Here is a 16,838-nt window from a genome sequence, read left to right as displayed (position 1 = left end):
ACTCATGTTTCTTGAATTTACATTTTATTGACAACTTATTAGTTTTAGAAAAGTATAAGCCTTAGAGTTTGCACATTATCCTTTCCCCTTTTGCATTAACATATCTCCTTCAATATATCTACTAGATGAATGCATGACTTTCTAGTTTTTTTTTTACATAACATCCTGTTCACATCTGCCATCTTTTTATCTTGTATTTGGTGTGATTTCCTTAGATCTCCCAGTTCTTTAATTCTCTCTTTGTGTGCTGTGCTTAGTCACTCAGTTGTGTCTAACTCTTTGCAACCCCATGGACTGTAGCCCACCAGGCTCCTCCCTCCAGGGACAAGAGTTCAGGCTCCAGCATCAGCTTGCTTGAGTTCAAATAGTAGCTAGGACTCTATGACGGAGAAGGCAATGGCACCCCACTCCAGTACCCTTGCCTGGAAAATCCCATGGATGGAGGAGCCTGGTAGGCAGCAGTCCATGGGGTCGCTAAGAGTCGGACACGACTGAGCAACTTCACTTTCACGCATTGGAGAAGGAAATGGCAACCACTCCAGTGTTCTTGCCTGGAGAATCCCAGGGACGGGGGAGCCTGGTGGGCTGCCGTCTATGGGGTTGCACAGAGTTGGATACGCAGCAGCAGGACTCTATGAAATGGGTGATTTTTGACAGAATGACTTCTCTGGGCCTTGGTTTCCTCATTTTAATTACAAGCATAATAATATTATATAGCCCACAGGATTTTTGGAGAATTAAATGTGTTAATGGATGTCAAGTATTTAAAATATGGCCTAGTACTACACCTGTATGGATGTGAGAGTTGGACTGTGAAGAAGGCTGAGCGCCGAAGAATTGATGCTTTTGAACTGTGGTGTTGGAGAAGACTCGTGAGAGTCCCTTGGACTGCAAGGAGATCCAATCAGTCCATTCTGAAGATCAGCCCTGGGATTTCTTTGGAAGGAATGATGCTAAAGCTGAAACTCCAGTACTTTGGCCAGCTCATGTGAAGAGTTGACTCATTGGAAAAGACTCTGATGCTGGGAGGGTTTGGGGGCAGAAGAAGGGGACGACAGAGGATGAGATGGCTGGATGGCATCACCAAATTGATGGACGTGAGTCTGGGTGAACTCCGGGAGTTGGTGATAGACAGGGCGGCCTGGCGTGCTGTGATTCATGGGGTCGCAAAGAGTCGGACACGACTGAGCGACTGAACTGAACTGAACTACACCTATAAACTGAAATTTTAAATTCCAGTGAATAAATCTTTAATTTCTAGAAGTTTCATTTGTTTTCTTCTCATATATATATATATATATATATATATATATTCTTTTCATCTTTGATTCCTTCTTTGATGACTTTTGTTTTTATAGGTTTTATCAGTTTGTTGTATCCGATGTTTTGCAGGGGAGGGGTTCTATCATATTTCCTAAGTCTGCTGACTTGCTTGTGGAGGACTGTTTCACATGTTTTGTAATTTTGGACAGTGAGCTCTCATTAGTGGTTTGAATTGAAAATCCAAACCTAGGCTTGTTTCACTAGGCTGATTTTATATTGCTTCCACTCAGTTCCCTATAGATTATTATTGCTCTGATACCATTTCCTATGCTAATTTCTCACTTTAGGGATTTGTTAAACAAAACACATGGAATGTAAAAATTCAAACCTCAAAATCCTGTGAAAAGTGTACCAATAATGATGGTCATCAAAAGAGACTTTCCTTTCTTACCCTAGGCTTGGTTTCTTATTTTCCTGTGCTAGTTGGTAACATGTTTTCTTCTGGTATACTTCCAATACTAAGAGCGAAGGTTTCCTAGTTCTTGGACTATCATTCATTTCTAAATCCCCGTCTCCCTGGGCCCCTTATCTAAGTAGTAGTGTACATCAAAGCAGGATAGTGAAAGTGGTCTGTGTGTATGAGGCAGATAGCAGTGCACTTTACTACATTAAATAATAAAACTGATTAAAAGTTTATCTTTTTTTTAAGCACTGATGCAATGGAAACTGTAGCAATGTTAGTACAAAGCATTCTTCTGGGGTGGGGATGGGATGGGGTGGGTGGAATCTCCTACTGATCTAAGCTGTAAACCACTGCCTGCGTCTGGGGTCAATTGTTCTCTCTGCTGCACTCTGGTACCCAACTCTCCCTGAGTGTGTTAACTTCCTGTTAAGCATTCTGTCAACCCTCACAGAAGCAACAGATTTAACTGAGATTTTACAGCTATTTCCTTTTTGTTTCTGACAGGAATTTATTTATTTTTTTCTTGTACACTTAACTATACATTTCAAAGAATGTTCTATTTCCTCTAGCATTTCCAGGTATTTGTAGACGAGTGATTATATAACACTATGAAATTTCTAGAATTATAAGTCTCCATGTTTTTACCATCTCTAGGAATTAATGATAGAGTTGTTAAATACCTTTTCTACTTTGTCTTCAGAACACATCATTTCTATTTGTTTATGGCACTGTTGTTGATAGAATGATTTAAGTTCATTTTCTTTAAGCAACATTTCTAACTTCAGATATTCTTGCCTGATTTCTTCTCGATTCTGGAATAAGCAGTTCAGAATTTCTTGAAATCTAACAAAAATAAAACATAGAATCTCAGTATTTTGTGATAGGTAATGCAGTTTACTTAGAGAATTGCATGAATAAGGGCATATGGTGCTTCTATGGCCCCCTAGGGAAAGTGAGATCGCTGGTAAAGGGTTATGAATATTATTTTTATAACACTGGGTTTCTTTCTCTTTCTCTCCTCTCCAAGAAAGGTCATGTTATTAAAAGATATCAGTATATTAAGGTCTATGGTATCAGTCATACACTGTATTTTGTCTGCATAATCCAGTAACTTACCAAAAATAAAATACTTTGTAAGAAAAGGATGATAATGTGGACTTGTACTATCTCAATTCACAAGGCCCCAGAAACACAGTATTGTGTGTTGTTTTGGTGTTGGCTCGCTGTGAAGAAGTAAGCAGTGTGTGGCATAATCATATGGTGCCTCTATGGCCCCCTAGGGAAAGTGAGATGGCCGATTTTTAGCTTCAGAACTTGTAACAGTGAAAACACAACATACGGTCAGGTACCCCCTGCAGCCTGGCCAAGAGTCAGCTGACAATGCCAAGACCCAAAACATCCAAGTTTACAATGTGGTAAATCTAGAAAAGCCACTCCAGTGTGTTTCCTTCAAAATGCAAGAGAGATATAGGGAATCAAAGTTGGGGAGTATGACTCACATATCCTCCAAATGCATAACGACCTCAAGTGGAATGACTTCTGTGAAAGCCCTAAATGGAGTGTATGGGCTTCCCTGGTAGCTCAGCAGTAAAGAATCTGCCTGCCATGCAGGAGATATGGGTTTGATCCCTGTGGGTTGGAAAGATTCCCTGGAGAAGGAAATAGCAACCCACTCCAGGATTCTTGACTGTGAAATCCCATGGACAGAGGAGCCTGGCAGGCTACAGTCCTTGGGGTCACAGAAGAATTCGACACGACCTAGTGATTAAACAACAAAAGGAGCCTGCAATCCTGCATCCTCCAGGGTCGGCAGAATATTGGTCACAGATCATGTCTGAGCTACAGTAACAGTAGAGACAATCACACACAGGCAAAACTCTCAAAGAAAAAGTAACTGTGAACCTTTTAAAATAAAATGGTAACACAGTATATGCATTTAAAAATAAATGTTCCTTGGCAAGAATTTTAGGTATATTTGTAAGGATTTGTGGTAAAAACACTGACAGTTTACGTCAGTAGTAAAGAGTTCTTAACTCTTCTGGGAATGAATATAAACCACAATACATCGACTTCACTGAAGTTTTGTCAAACTGATAAATATTTCATAAGAAGTATGTACGGACATTGCAATTTCATTGTATTACATTACAACAACTCTAATGCCAGTAAATGATTTGATAAGTTATCTTTAGGTTCTACCCGAAGATAATTTCTTAGATTTTCTGTTAATACTTTACCCAAGGACATAGTTAAATATTTGTCAGTTTTGAAATTTTATGGTTCATTCTTATTTTAGTTGGTGGTGTTTAGTTATTAGGAAGGAAGGGAATTAGTATCAAAGAAAGCTCTTAAAAGAATCATTTTTTTATAAAGACAGTCCTATGGGATTGACTAATAACTATTTTCTAGTCACTTAAAACATTCGTGTAGCTAGAAAACAAAATCTTTGCCAATAATTTTATGTGACATATGATGAACTCTAGACAATTTTCTTGGTATAGTCATAAGTGAAGTTATATAGTTACTCTGGACATGAACAATTATACTTTTTTATGATTTTTTTGAGTATTTTCCCACTGTTCAGTTGTTCAGTTGTTTCTGACTCTTTGCGACCATGTGGACTGGGAGCACGCCAGGTTTCCCTGTCCTTCACTATCTCCGAAAGTTTGCTCAATTCATGTCCATTGAATCGGTGATACTATCTAACCATCTCATCCTCTGCCACCCTCTTCTCTTTATGCTTTCAATCTTTCCCAGCATCAGGGTCTTTTCCAATGAGTTGGCTCTTTGCATCAGGTGGCCAAAGGATTGTAGCTTAACAATTATGCTTTAAGTTTTTTTTGAGTATTATCTTTCTAATAGCTTTAACAGAGAGCAAATAGTACACAGTCTTCCCTTTACCCATTTAAACTTCATAAAAATTATATTTCTTTTTTTTTTTAAATTACATTTCTTAAAGACAGCAAAAATTCATGGCATTAAAGAAATTCTATATGAAGTATGATATGATAAAAAGTATTACATATATTTATTTCAGAAGACAGATGCTTTGGTGAGAGAATGACAAAGGCTTTGGGATATATAGCTGTATTATTACCTTCTTTATAAATACATGCAAATTATTTCACCTGTTGAGAGAATTACAACTCAAAGTTTGTATAGTTGGTTAAGTCATGTTGAAGTGTCAAAAATACCCAAATAAGTGTTCATAGCTCAGGCACCTCTTTCTTGAATCAACAACCAGAAAGCGAATGTCAATGATTCAAAGCCATATCAACTCCAGAAAAGTCTACCAATTCGTACAATTTCAACTGATGATTAGATCTGGTTAAGTAGAGCTGAGCAATTTCATGCAAGCAATGACTCCAAATTTGAGCAGTGGGTGGCTGCTTTAATTTTCAAGAAACTTGCAACAACAAAGAGCTATCTGGTTACATAAGGACCAATCCCATATTTGACTAACAAACTATAATAACACAACTAATGATATAGCAGAGTTAGAATCTTTAAGTTTAAATGAATAATGAGGAGTCAATTTTACTTAAGTTATTTTTCAAAAGACACTGTAAAGTTGGTAGAATATAACAAAAAGTATTATAAGACTATTAAATATAACTTTAGCTTGACAGTGGGTTGTTAGTGGGATTAACAGAAAATAATTTAAACACTATTAAGGAAATCTCTGGCATAAGCAGATCTATTAATAATACACAGGACAACTTTATGCTGTATGAAAAATGGACTCATTGTCACTGAGAGAGAAATAATTGTTTAATTGTTTCTTATTGTATCTGTAAAACAGCACAGTATGGTAACACAGGATTAAGATTTGAAAGGATGACATATAATTCTTGTTCTAATCTGTGAGTTAGAAAACAATACCCCATTTCAAATTTCTGAGGTGCTGTAGTCATCAGATGAAATTAATATGGGCCTAAATATCATCAAAAACTACAAAGACAGTTAAAAAAATAAAGTGTTATTTTCCTAGAAGTTATCTTAACATCCAGGGTAAGACGGAGGCAGAAAAAATTATTTTCTTCAAATCAAGGATATTTTATGTAAACTTCAATACACACTTGAAACTAGGTTGAAAATCACTGTCCACTAGTCTTCCTTATGTACACTAAGACATCTGCAAACTCAAGAGTTCTAAGTGTGAGTAATCAGTGCTTTAAGATGTGGTTAGTTTCTCATATTAATGATAACAGAAAATTAGCTTTGGAGAAGGCTTACTCAACCTTCAATCAAAGGTGAACAGGTTGCTTTTCCTATGGGCCTCTTGGAGCTTTCAATATGTTCATGTACTTTGGAAACTTCTTAAGATTCCTTAAGTAAGGAACAATTTTCAAATTTGTTTGATCCAAGAATTCCTTTCTGTCTTCTTAGAACTACTCAAGATTCAAAGCTTTTCAACTATTGCCCATTAGGGCAACTTGGAAATTATCTTAGTGCTTGTGAGTACTGTATTACAGCTTTTGTTTTTTAAATTTATCTGCTAAGAAACTTAGATGAAACAGGTCATTTTTCTGTGTCAACTTATATCATTGAGAGATGTCCCTTTAAGTAATTAATTGCATAAACTCAATTAAGTGGATTATTAGAGTTATATCAAGTTAAGGAAAGAGTAGACACAATTTATATGCACCATGTAAATAATGATAATGCCAGATGCCATTGCTTGAACACATTTGTGTCCCCCGAAATTTACATGTTGAATGAAACCTAACACCTAAGGTGATGGTACTGGAAGTGGAGCCTTTGGAAGATGCTTAGGTAGGTCATAAGGGTGGAGACCTCATCGATAGGATTAGTACCCTTATAAAAGAGCCTCCAGAGATAGCTCCCTCTCTTTTGCTTATGTGAGGATTCAAGAAGTCTACAACATGGAAAGCAGCCCTTACCCAACCATGCTGGCACACTAATCTAGGACTTCCAGCTCCCAGAACTGTAAGAAATAATTTTGTTTGTTTATAAGCAACCCAGTCTGTGGCACTTTGTTGTAGCAGCCAGAAGGGACTAACACCACAGAAGAAAAATATGGAAACTATTAAAAACCAATTTCATAAATGACATAATTAGTTTTACTTTTTCTATCCCATACTTAAGACCTGCTTCTCACTATCTGTATAATCACAATTAAAATTACCTGATCTCCAAAGTGTACCATATAAGACCAATCTGTGACTTCCTGAACAGTTGAGAATATATAATGACACACAACAAATGATGATAACGATAAATTTGACTAAATTTTAATTATCTGACTAAAGTTTACAAAATCCTTAAAACGAGATCTTAATGTCAATTTTACCTTTCAATTTCTTTTTTCTGAGGGTTTGAAATCATTACTTTGCTACTTTCATCAGTAAAGGCTTTCTGTTCTTCATAGGCCTTTAGTTTTTCTTTTAACATTAAAATCTAGTAGAGAGAAACAGCAGTTAAAAATACAAATTATATGTTTCCATTATGCACAGCCACAGAAAAATTTTAGCTGTGAAAAATAACTGAACAAAATTTCAATTATAATAGACAATAGAATTTTAGACAATAAAGATTGCAGAATCCCATAAATGAGGAACTGAGAGAGATTAGCAACAACGTAAAGAAAAGACTTACCTCTTTCTTCTGTTCATTACAGATTTTTACATACTGAGTTATATGATTGTCGAGGTTAAGAACATTGCTCTTCAACTGTTAAGAAGAAGAAATTATGATTGTGCATATACAGAGATAACAATCAGTTATATATGTAAACAAAATAGCATTACATCCTCATTTATTCAGCTTCATGAACTCAGAATTTGTGACAATTACAGTCATGACAATATAATCAACTATGCTCATGCTTAAAATCTATGACAAGTGGGTAAGGGTATGCTGAGCACGTTAATAACGTTAAGAAACTGCCTTCTTTATTATCAGAGAAAAGGTACTTTAAAGAACTTTAAAGAACTTACAAAGCAGCCATTCATAAAATAAAAATTGCTCATATTTTCCTTTGTCCTTTAACTTTTAAGATACAGAGACAATTTAAATTTTTACCAGTTTGTATGTTCAAGCAGCTTTTAACAAGTTCTCAATATATTTTATCCTTTTTATGAAAGTATGAGTCCCCTGGCAGCTATGGAATAGTGGAAAGAACATTAAATCCAAATACTTGATTTCAAGGCCTTGCCCATTTCTCACTTAACTTAGAATTTAATATTTACAACTTTGAACATGTAATTCCTCAACTGTAAAGAAGAGCTAAAAATGTCTCCCTCAGTGGTTTGGTGTAAGCAGTGCATGAAAAATATGTGTGAAAACTTCTGTGTACTCAATAAAGCACAACCTTTCCCAATTTATTATACAAACAATATATGAGTATTTCTCTAAGGAAGACAATAACCCACTTATCTTCAATCAATGGGAGTAGCAGAGGGGTAAGTGGGAAGAGAAGCCATTATTTACCAGTTGAACTCTAGGTCTATTACAACTCTGAAGTCTTGTGATTTTACACATCCGTCATCATGTTTGACTTACATTAAAAAAAAGTTACCCCAAATTATTGGCAAAAATACCAGCCTAACCACTCATTATTACATTGCTGTAGCTATACAGATTGGCTACATCAATATCATGAATGTGAAAATAAATTATTTTTAAAAAACTATTTACTTTATAAACTGAGACAGATATTGTATCTACTTTACAGATGAAGTAAATAACTAAGGCTTGAAGAGATTAGCAAACATGGCCATGGTTTTCAGGTGGAAACTGCTGGTGCTGGGCTACAGCAGAGTATCAGCTTTGGCTGCAACAAATGTGTTAGAAGCCTTGACCAGTTACACCAAAACGCCATCAAAATATCACGTGTCATGATGTGAAAAAGGTTAGAGAGAAAGGCACTAAAACATCCTAATTCTCCAAAAGATTAAATAATATTAAATTTATATAAAATTAAATAAAATAAATCATATTTATTATATATGTAATTAAGATGCTTAATGTTTTAATTGTCCTAGTTTATGCTCAATTAACTGGGTTAGTAAAGACATTTCTAGCCTTGATTTCTTAACTCATTAGTAGAAATATATCTCTATTTCATATTTCGCTAGAGGTATAAAAAAGAAAAAAAAAAATGCACCAAGTACTCTTAAAAACAAAGGCAGAGTAAACACACTTACAGAAGATTTAATATCCTTTGCGCGGTTAGCATACTTAAGAGTGTTATATGTGTCATCGTAGAACACAGAGGAAGGACTAACAGCAGCAATCATTATAGTTTGACAGTTTCCTCCGAGAGAATCCTTTAACAAGCGAGTGAGCTTACTATTTCTGTAAGGAATATGCTGATTCTTTTTCTGAAAGAACAAAAACAGGATTCTTATGTCATTTTCCACATTCAAATGCAAACCTGCTACCATTTCACTATAAGAATTTAAGCACTGCACAACTTTGCCCAGCCTTACACATCTTATGGGACTGCTCAGTGAATATAAAAAACAAATTTCCCACTGAAAGATTATATCTCCATCTGATTAAGTGTGAATGTTAGTTAATTATAAAATATCAATACTGTTTCATTAGTTGTAATAAGTGTACCGTATTAATGTGACATATTAATAGAGGAAACTTGAGCTTGGGGTATATTGAATAAAATCTTCCTGTATTATCTAATCAACTTTTCTGTATTTAAAACTATTCAAAATCAAAATGTCTATGAAAAAAACTTCATTTTTAAAAGAAATTAAAATATGAAAGTAATATATGCCCTGGAGAAACATACTCCAGAGGAATAATAAGAATTCTGTATGGTAGAGAGCTACTTCTCTCTTTAAATAACCATCTAATAAGAATACTAAATAAATTATAAACTTACAAATACTTTATCTGAAAGCACAACCACAGGTCTAAGATAACTTTATTTTTCTAGAAAAAGCAATCTTATGCTATCCAATGTAACTTTTTCATATTACAGAAGAAAAAAATGAAGCTAAGCAAAAAGCCACATGACTTGCGTCAGGTCACATGGTTGGTAATTCACAAAGCTAGAAACTAGCCTGAGGTCTCCCAGCTCCCAGTAGTACTGTGCTTTCCATCAGAGCAGTCTTTCTCAAACAGTGTGGAGTGTGCACAGGCTGGTGCTACCTGAATTGATTTTGCATGTATAAGATATGCATTAAACACTGACTAACAAATGACTCAACAGCAGTCGATTATTAAATCAGTTATGGAAAAAATTTCATGAATGGCAAAATTTAGGAAATCAGTCTCTATACCACACTGTCTGCTCACATATTCTGAGATTTTAACTTAGAATACAAAATATATTTTGCTTTTGTAATATGCACGTGATTTTAGAAACTTGCCTTTTTTTTTAAAATAAAAGAGTTCCCAAATCATTTTAATGTACTTCATATGTATCAAAATGCAACATTTTGAGGAGTTTAACAGTAACTTTCCTACAGCTTCTGAGCTTGGTTTGAACTAAAATTATCATGTGTGCGAGTGCTCAGTTTTGTCTGACTCTTTGCGACCCCATAGACTATAGGCCACCAGGCTCCTCTGTCCGTGAACTTTCCAGGCAAGAATACTGGAGTGGGTGGCAATTTCCTACTCCAGGGGATCTTTCCAACCCAGGGGTCAAACCCACATCTCCTACGTCTCCTGCATTGGCAGGCAGATTCTTAACCAACAGCGCCAATTAACTTAAAAAAAAAAAGGAAGTCATTTTTACAAATATAGAAGTTATTGAATATGCTGTGCTCTTGTAAGCACTTCTGGCATTGAGTAGACAAAAAATATTTTTTAATGACCCAAAGGCATCTAGCAAACATTATCCTATTAGATGATTTAATTATATTTTATACCCTAAGCTCCTATTCCTAAGAAAACTCAATATTCTTTAATATTTAACTCAATTTTATAGTGTGTATATATATATATATATAATATATATATATATATATAAAATACTAACCAGACCAGAATTAACTTTTCCTAAAGTGTGCTTTGTCTTCATAGCAATTTAATTATCATGCTTATTGTGTAGTGCTCATTAAATTGTCATTAAAAAAAAATCAAATTCAAAATAAATGAGGAAATATCATAAATATTAACTCTCAATCTGATATTCAATACCTTTCATTCAACAAATTCTGATTATAAAACGAGACGTTAACAAAACAAACAAAAAAGACCCAAAGCTTTATTTGATATACTAGGCTCTCTGTGGTCTTTGCTCTTTATGTAAACATGATTCTTATATTCTTAAAACTTGATTTATAATAGATCTTTAAAACAAAATAATATTAATATGTTTCTGGGAATTATGCATATTTCAAAATACTTATACAAATAAACATATAGTACCTACCTTTGTATCTGCTAAGGCATTGATAACATTCCCAAGAGCTAAAAGTGATCGATTGATATTTGTGCCTTCTATAAACCGGGTCCCTTTAGCACTGGTAGCACTGGCTCTTTCAGACCCTGCCAGGTCAATGAGTGTCATCTTGGCAATTCGGACATTTTGATTGATACTTGCTGTTTTATCTTGTTGTCTCAAATAAATCTTTTTGAAATTACAGGATAATAGGGAAAATGAGGATTAGATTTAATAAAATTGAAAGGGAAATGTACACTTTATTTTTAAAAGAGCAAGAAATCAATTATTTTCACTATAAATACATACTGAACAAGGTATAGCTTGACTGGACTGGCTGATATCTAAGAGTATCAAAGTAATTACTAAAGTTGAGAAAAATTTGAAAATGAAAAGACTTCCTATATATGTGCTAGAGGGTAAATAGTAATAACTCCTGGTTTGATAGAAGGTTAAAACGGTTGCCTTTTATACTCTGGTAACACTTAGTCTAAGATATTTTGGGGAAATTTCAATGTCCCTGATAAACATTTCTCTCAAGACTACTGATAAATAAAGAGTCAGTGGGAAGAAGAGAAAAGATTAATGAAGCTTTGTGGATTAGAGACTTTCTGAAAGATTTGATATCCTCAGATTTGAATTCTTTCAATTATAACTATTAGATGAGTTTCAAATAGCATAATCCAGAATAAAGCTTATAATCGTTTGAATTTTAATAGAACTAGAAACTACAAATAACAACTACTAACCTATGCTTCAGGCTTTTCTAGACCTGTATTCCTAAAAAGTACTGCATCAACTGAATCACACACTCTTAAAGAATGCAACTACTTACACGGTCACTATGGTGAAATCTTAATCAGTACCTCCCCAGTGTATTGGTTCTATAAATCTAGAGCTATAAAGAGAAAGTCTGCTCTGAATAAAAGATTATCTTTTGGAAAGATTAAATAATTTTTACCAATTTAAGAAAAGAAAAGGAAGGAAAACCTCTAATACTTCCATTTTACTATCATGTATTTTTACACAGGTTAAAAATTTACGTGTTTCTAATTTACATCATCTCAATTCTAAATATTCTTGACTGAATCTTCTCAAAGCTGCAAAGTAAAGGAAGTGCTGAGAAGTAGAAAAGTCCACAGATGAAGAGATATTTTAGAATGTTTGAAGGTTACCATTCATAAATTTGGCTACATTTAAATTCAATTTTAAGAGCTATGGTCTAGTGACCTGTTACCTGGAAAACAGCATGAGAACGAGAAGATGTAGCATTCATATCAGTGGGATGTTGTGTCCTGTTTCTGTTACCATTATCCAATAACTGCAAAATTTCCTCTGAAGATTTGGGCTAAATTAGTTGAAACAGAAGAAAAACATACAAATTAATCACTGGTCTTTAAATTTTTTAATAAACCACCAAAATCAAGCAGACTTTTACAGGTAAAATAGAAATTATTTTCCATATATTAAATCCCATTAAATATCAATCGTGTATCATCTGCTTAGCACTTTTGTGCTAAATGAAAAAATAAAACATAAAATCTAATCTCTCTGAGGAGATAAAATAATACATTAAGCAGAATAATATACTATATTAAATGTCCAAGTAGGGTTTTAAAAGAAAAGCCTATTTGATTATTTTAAAAGAAAACAAAAGAAGACCGATGATAAACTTGATTATTTTAACTTGATACTTCATTATTTTAAAATAAGTACATGGCTAAATTACCATACTTGCTATTTGAACAAGCAAAAAAAGAAGTTTGTAAACATACCTGATGTAAAGTCAATCCCTGAACGACCACCCCTTTTTGGGCATCTTCCCGGACAGCAAGTGGCCCTGAATTTACTAAGAGGTCACGAATCTGTTCATTATATACCTTAAAATGAAAAGGACTGCTTAGCATTGATGCTTAGCATTGACACTGAAACAGTAGCGACAACATCACATAAACATGTATACATTGCTGCCTTAAGGTTATATTAGAATTTGTCTCAAAGAGAAGCAGCAGCTCATTTTCATTCATCTCATCCCTTCTATTACACATTGCCATGACTTTTCTAACATCTGATAAAACATAAGAGTTTGATAACCAGCACTTGAACTTAAAATTTAATGATGGAGTCCTTATATCCTCCTCCTGTAATTCCCCATTTGATGACTACAAGTCAATAGAAATAGGATAGCTGGAATTGCCTCTTCCTATTTTCTGGAAATATATGGGACAAACAGTCTTGGGAAACTTACATTGGAAATGTAAGTTGTATGGAGTAGTGTGGTTCTTACTGGAGAAGATATTATTTCATGATGCCCAAGTAGTCCAAACTTTTTAAATTTCAGAGCTTAAAAGTTAAAGAAAACCCCTGAAAGATGGATGGTATTTATTTCACTTATCCGTCAACTGCATTAAGTTTAACATGTAATGATAATTCCATAATGCGACAGTCTCCCCCCAACTTGAATGAGGGAACTGAGGCCCTCAGAGTTTAAGTGATTTGCCCTAGTTCACAGTCACAAAGGTAAGAGCAGAGTCTGATATCCTCACTCTACTGAATGGCACTGAATACACATCTGTATTTTAAATTTCTGGCAATTCTTTTTCTTTTTAGTAATTTCTGTAAGTAATGTAGGGCTTCCCTGTTGGCTCCCAGTGGTAAAAAATCTGCATGCCAATGCAGGAGACATGGATTTGATCCCTGGATTGGGAAGATCCCTTGGAAAAGGAAAGGGCAACCGACTCCAATATTCTTGCCTGGGAAATCCCATGGACAGAGAGGCCTGCTGGGCTAGAGTCCATAGGGTTGCAAAAGAGTCAGATATGACTTAGTGACTAAACAACAACAATATAAGTAGTGTACAGAAATAGTACAATTGACATAATTTTATGAATTATGTGATAACCAGCACTTGACATAATTTTATGAATTATGTGATAACCAGTACTTACTAAAGGTACTAAGTTTTTTACTTGATAACAAAATGACAATTATACCTATTTGATAAGATTAAAAAAACACATACAAAATTTAATCTTTAAGAATTATTTTCTATAAGTTATATCCATGTTCTAATAAATAGCTTACAGTGATAATTCATTGCTGGTAAAACTTGTTATAATGAATGTTAACAATTTTTAAACGCAATAAATTCTTAGAAGTAGTAAAATGATAAAATGAAGAGATAATTTTTTGGTTCTTATTTTTCTGATAAGCAACAGTCACTTTTTAAATGATTTCCCTTACCCACTTCAATCATACAAAATATATAATTATACAATTACTATCAAGCTGGTCTATGAATCAAAATCACCTGGAAGCTTTTAAAATACATAGATGTCTTGGCCACAATCCAAATCTATTAAACTAAAATGTCCAGGGGGTGAGGTCTAGGTGTGTCTAATTTTAAAAAGCCCCACAGCCAATTGTGGTGCACAGACTTGAGTGGAAAACCATTAGATTAGACATTGCCTTACCATTAGTAAAATGAAAACAGATTTAAAGAAAGAAAAAACAACTAACAACATTATAAAAATAAGCAAACTTCGAAATTCTCACAGATATAAAAGGATCTAAGGAAGAAATAATGAATACGGTGCCATGCTCTCTTCCTAATTAACTTCAGAACAATTCTTTTCAAAATACTTAACTACAGAAAATGAATTTAACTTCTCTTTTATCACCAAGTTCTATAGACTGACAACAATTTTTAGCAACATAATTTTAAATCAATTTTTGAAATGTGAAGAAACTCTCAAACAATAAGATGTCAACAAGAGCAGTAAAAACTAGAAATTGACCCTCTGACATCACAAATGAAAAGGCAGTAAAATCAGGGATGTCTGTTTCTGCATTGGTTTCTGAAACACTATCTGAACACAAAGTGAGAGTGCCAATAATTAGTTATTATTTGTTGAATGTCAGCTATTAAGAGGGTAGAAAGTCTCAAATGATGAGGTATGTCAAAAAAAACCACACACACACACACACACACACACACGAGATCTGCACAATTTAAGCATACAGATAAATAGAGAAAAGGATTATAACCTATGAAATAATATTAAGAATCCATTAGTCTACATCGATACAGTAGAGGAAAGGGAAAGCTCTTCCTTGTAGTAGAAAGCCAATGAAGAACTGTAGACGAAACGATGGAATTTGAAAATCACTACCATCTGCAATCATGATAGTAATTGATTCAGGCATGAATCATCAGTGGATACTAAAATGAACAGACCAAAGAATGAGGAGTCACAGGATTTACACTGTTTCCCTACAAGTTATTTATTAATTATAAAGGGTAATGCATGCTCAGTTGATTGGCTCATGTCCAGCCTGCCAGGTTCCTCTGTCCATGGTATTTTCCCAGCAAGAATACTGGAGTGAGTTGCCATGCTCTCTTGCAGAGGATCTTCGCCATCCAGGGATCGAACTCGCGTGTCCTGCATTGCAGGCAGATTCTTTACCGCTGAGCCACCAGGGAAGTCCCATAAAGGGAAATACAGTACCTTTATAGTGGAAAAACTTTGTAGACACCAGCGTAATGAAATTGATCAAAGTTAACACAGCCAGTATCAGGACTAATTATATAAGCCTCTTGATATGTTATATAAGAAGAATTAATCATCACTTATGCGGTATTCCTGTCAGTCCATAACCTGAATGTAATCGTGACAAATCCAAACTAAAAGCTTTACAACAGCAATATAATATATATATAAAAAAAAAATCCTGATTAAAGGGACAAAAGGGATGAATTGCAACTGAATACAATACACGATCTTAGATTTTATTTTCAAGAAAGGGTGTTATTAGAATTATCAAAATCTCATTATATCATTGTTAATTTCCTGATATTGATTACTATTCAGCTTTTATTTAACAAATTTCCTGTTTTTACAAGCCTGTAACAAACAGTTTAAGGGGAAAAAAAAGGAAAACCACATATGCAGAAAGAAAGAAAAGAGTAAAATGTTAACATATAGGGAATCCAAATGAAGGGAATCTAGAAGTTCTTTATACTATCTATACTAATCCTACTACTTCTGTGTAAGTCAGCAGTTATGGCAAAATACTTAATAGAAAAAAATAAAATCTACAACAAATAATTGAAGACCAGGAATTTTAATGATTTTATATTAATATATTCATGAAAAAATTTCTGCCTGATAGAATAATTTGAAAGGACAATGGAATTTCTTATAAAAAGATTTCTCAATACTATTGATTAAACCAAAAAATAATATTACCAACTTACCTCCAGATAAGAAACTGCCGTACTACATACTTTTTCTTCTTTAATCTCATCCATGGATTTGTAAAGGTCTAGCATTGTTAGATACATCACTCCAGGTTCAGCAGCTGATCCTAGCATTGTGTGGGTCTTTCCAGCTCCCGTGGCACCATATGCGAGTACTGAGTTTTTACGAAAAGGGATCAGAGCTCTTTGTTATGACACATAACACTACTGTATCTACTGTCCAGTGAATAAGTCCCACCTGGATATCCTAAACAGTAACTTGTAAATCCAACAGATCCAAATTCATTTATAGTCATCCTTAAATCCTGGCAATTTATAGTATCATACTGTATTTCTAACTGTGAGTTCCACCAAAGCAGAGACTATGTATCCTTCCTACCTAGTAAGTGACTTATACTACTAGTAAGTGATCTGGCACAAAGCAGGTATTAAATATTAATACAAATTTGCAGAATTCCAAATAAAAGCCATTTATAATAATT

The 16,838-nt window shown here is 34.2% G+C and overlaps 1 protein-coding gene across 1 annotated transcript in view; it reads right to left on the bottom strand.

The window, feature by feature from the left end:
• Nucleotides 1-16,838, bottom strand: part of KIF18A (kinesin family member 18A) — an 86,349-nt gene that overhangs the window by 58,028 nt on the left and 11,483 nt on the right. Inside the window, exons 3-10 of the mRNA XM_005890672.3 lie at nucleotides 16,354-16,511; nucleotides 12,872-12,976; nucleotides 12,334-12,444; nucleotides 11,088-11,285; nucleotides 8,896-9,072; nucleotides 7,346-7,420; nucleotides 7,041-7,147; nucleotides 2,407-2,569 (exon numbers count right to left, since the gene is read on the bottom strand). Coding sequence (XP_005890734.2) covers nucleotides 2,407-2,569; nucleotides 7,041-7,147; nucleotides 7,346-7,420; nucleotides 8,896-9,072; nucleotides 11,088-11,285; nucleotides 12,334-12,444; nucleotides 12,872-12,976; nucleotides 16,354-16,511 — 1,094 coding nt within the window. The remainder of the gene's footprint in view (nucleotides 1-2,406; nucleotides 2,570-7,040; nucleotides 7,148-7,345; nucleotides 7,421-8,895; nucleotides 9,073-11,087; nucleotides 11,286-12,333; nucleotides 12,445-12,871; nucleotides 12,977-16,353; nucleotides 16,512-16,838) is intronic.

The sequence above is a fragment of the Bos mutus genome, chromosome 15 (assembly GCF_027580195.1).
Source record: "Bos mutus isolate GX-2022 chromosome 15, NWIPB_WYAK_1.1, whole genome shotgun sequence".
Taxonomy (NCBI): Eukaryota; Metazoa; Chordata; class Mammalia; order Artiodactyla; family Bovidae; genus Bos; species Bos mutus.
Note: the sequence above shows the minus strand (reverse complement) of the source record. Positions and strands in the feature narration are given on the sequence as shown.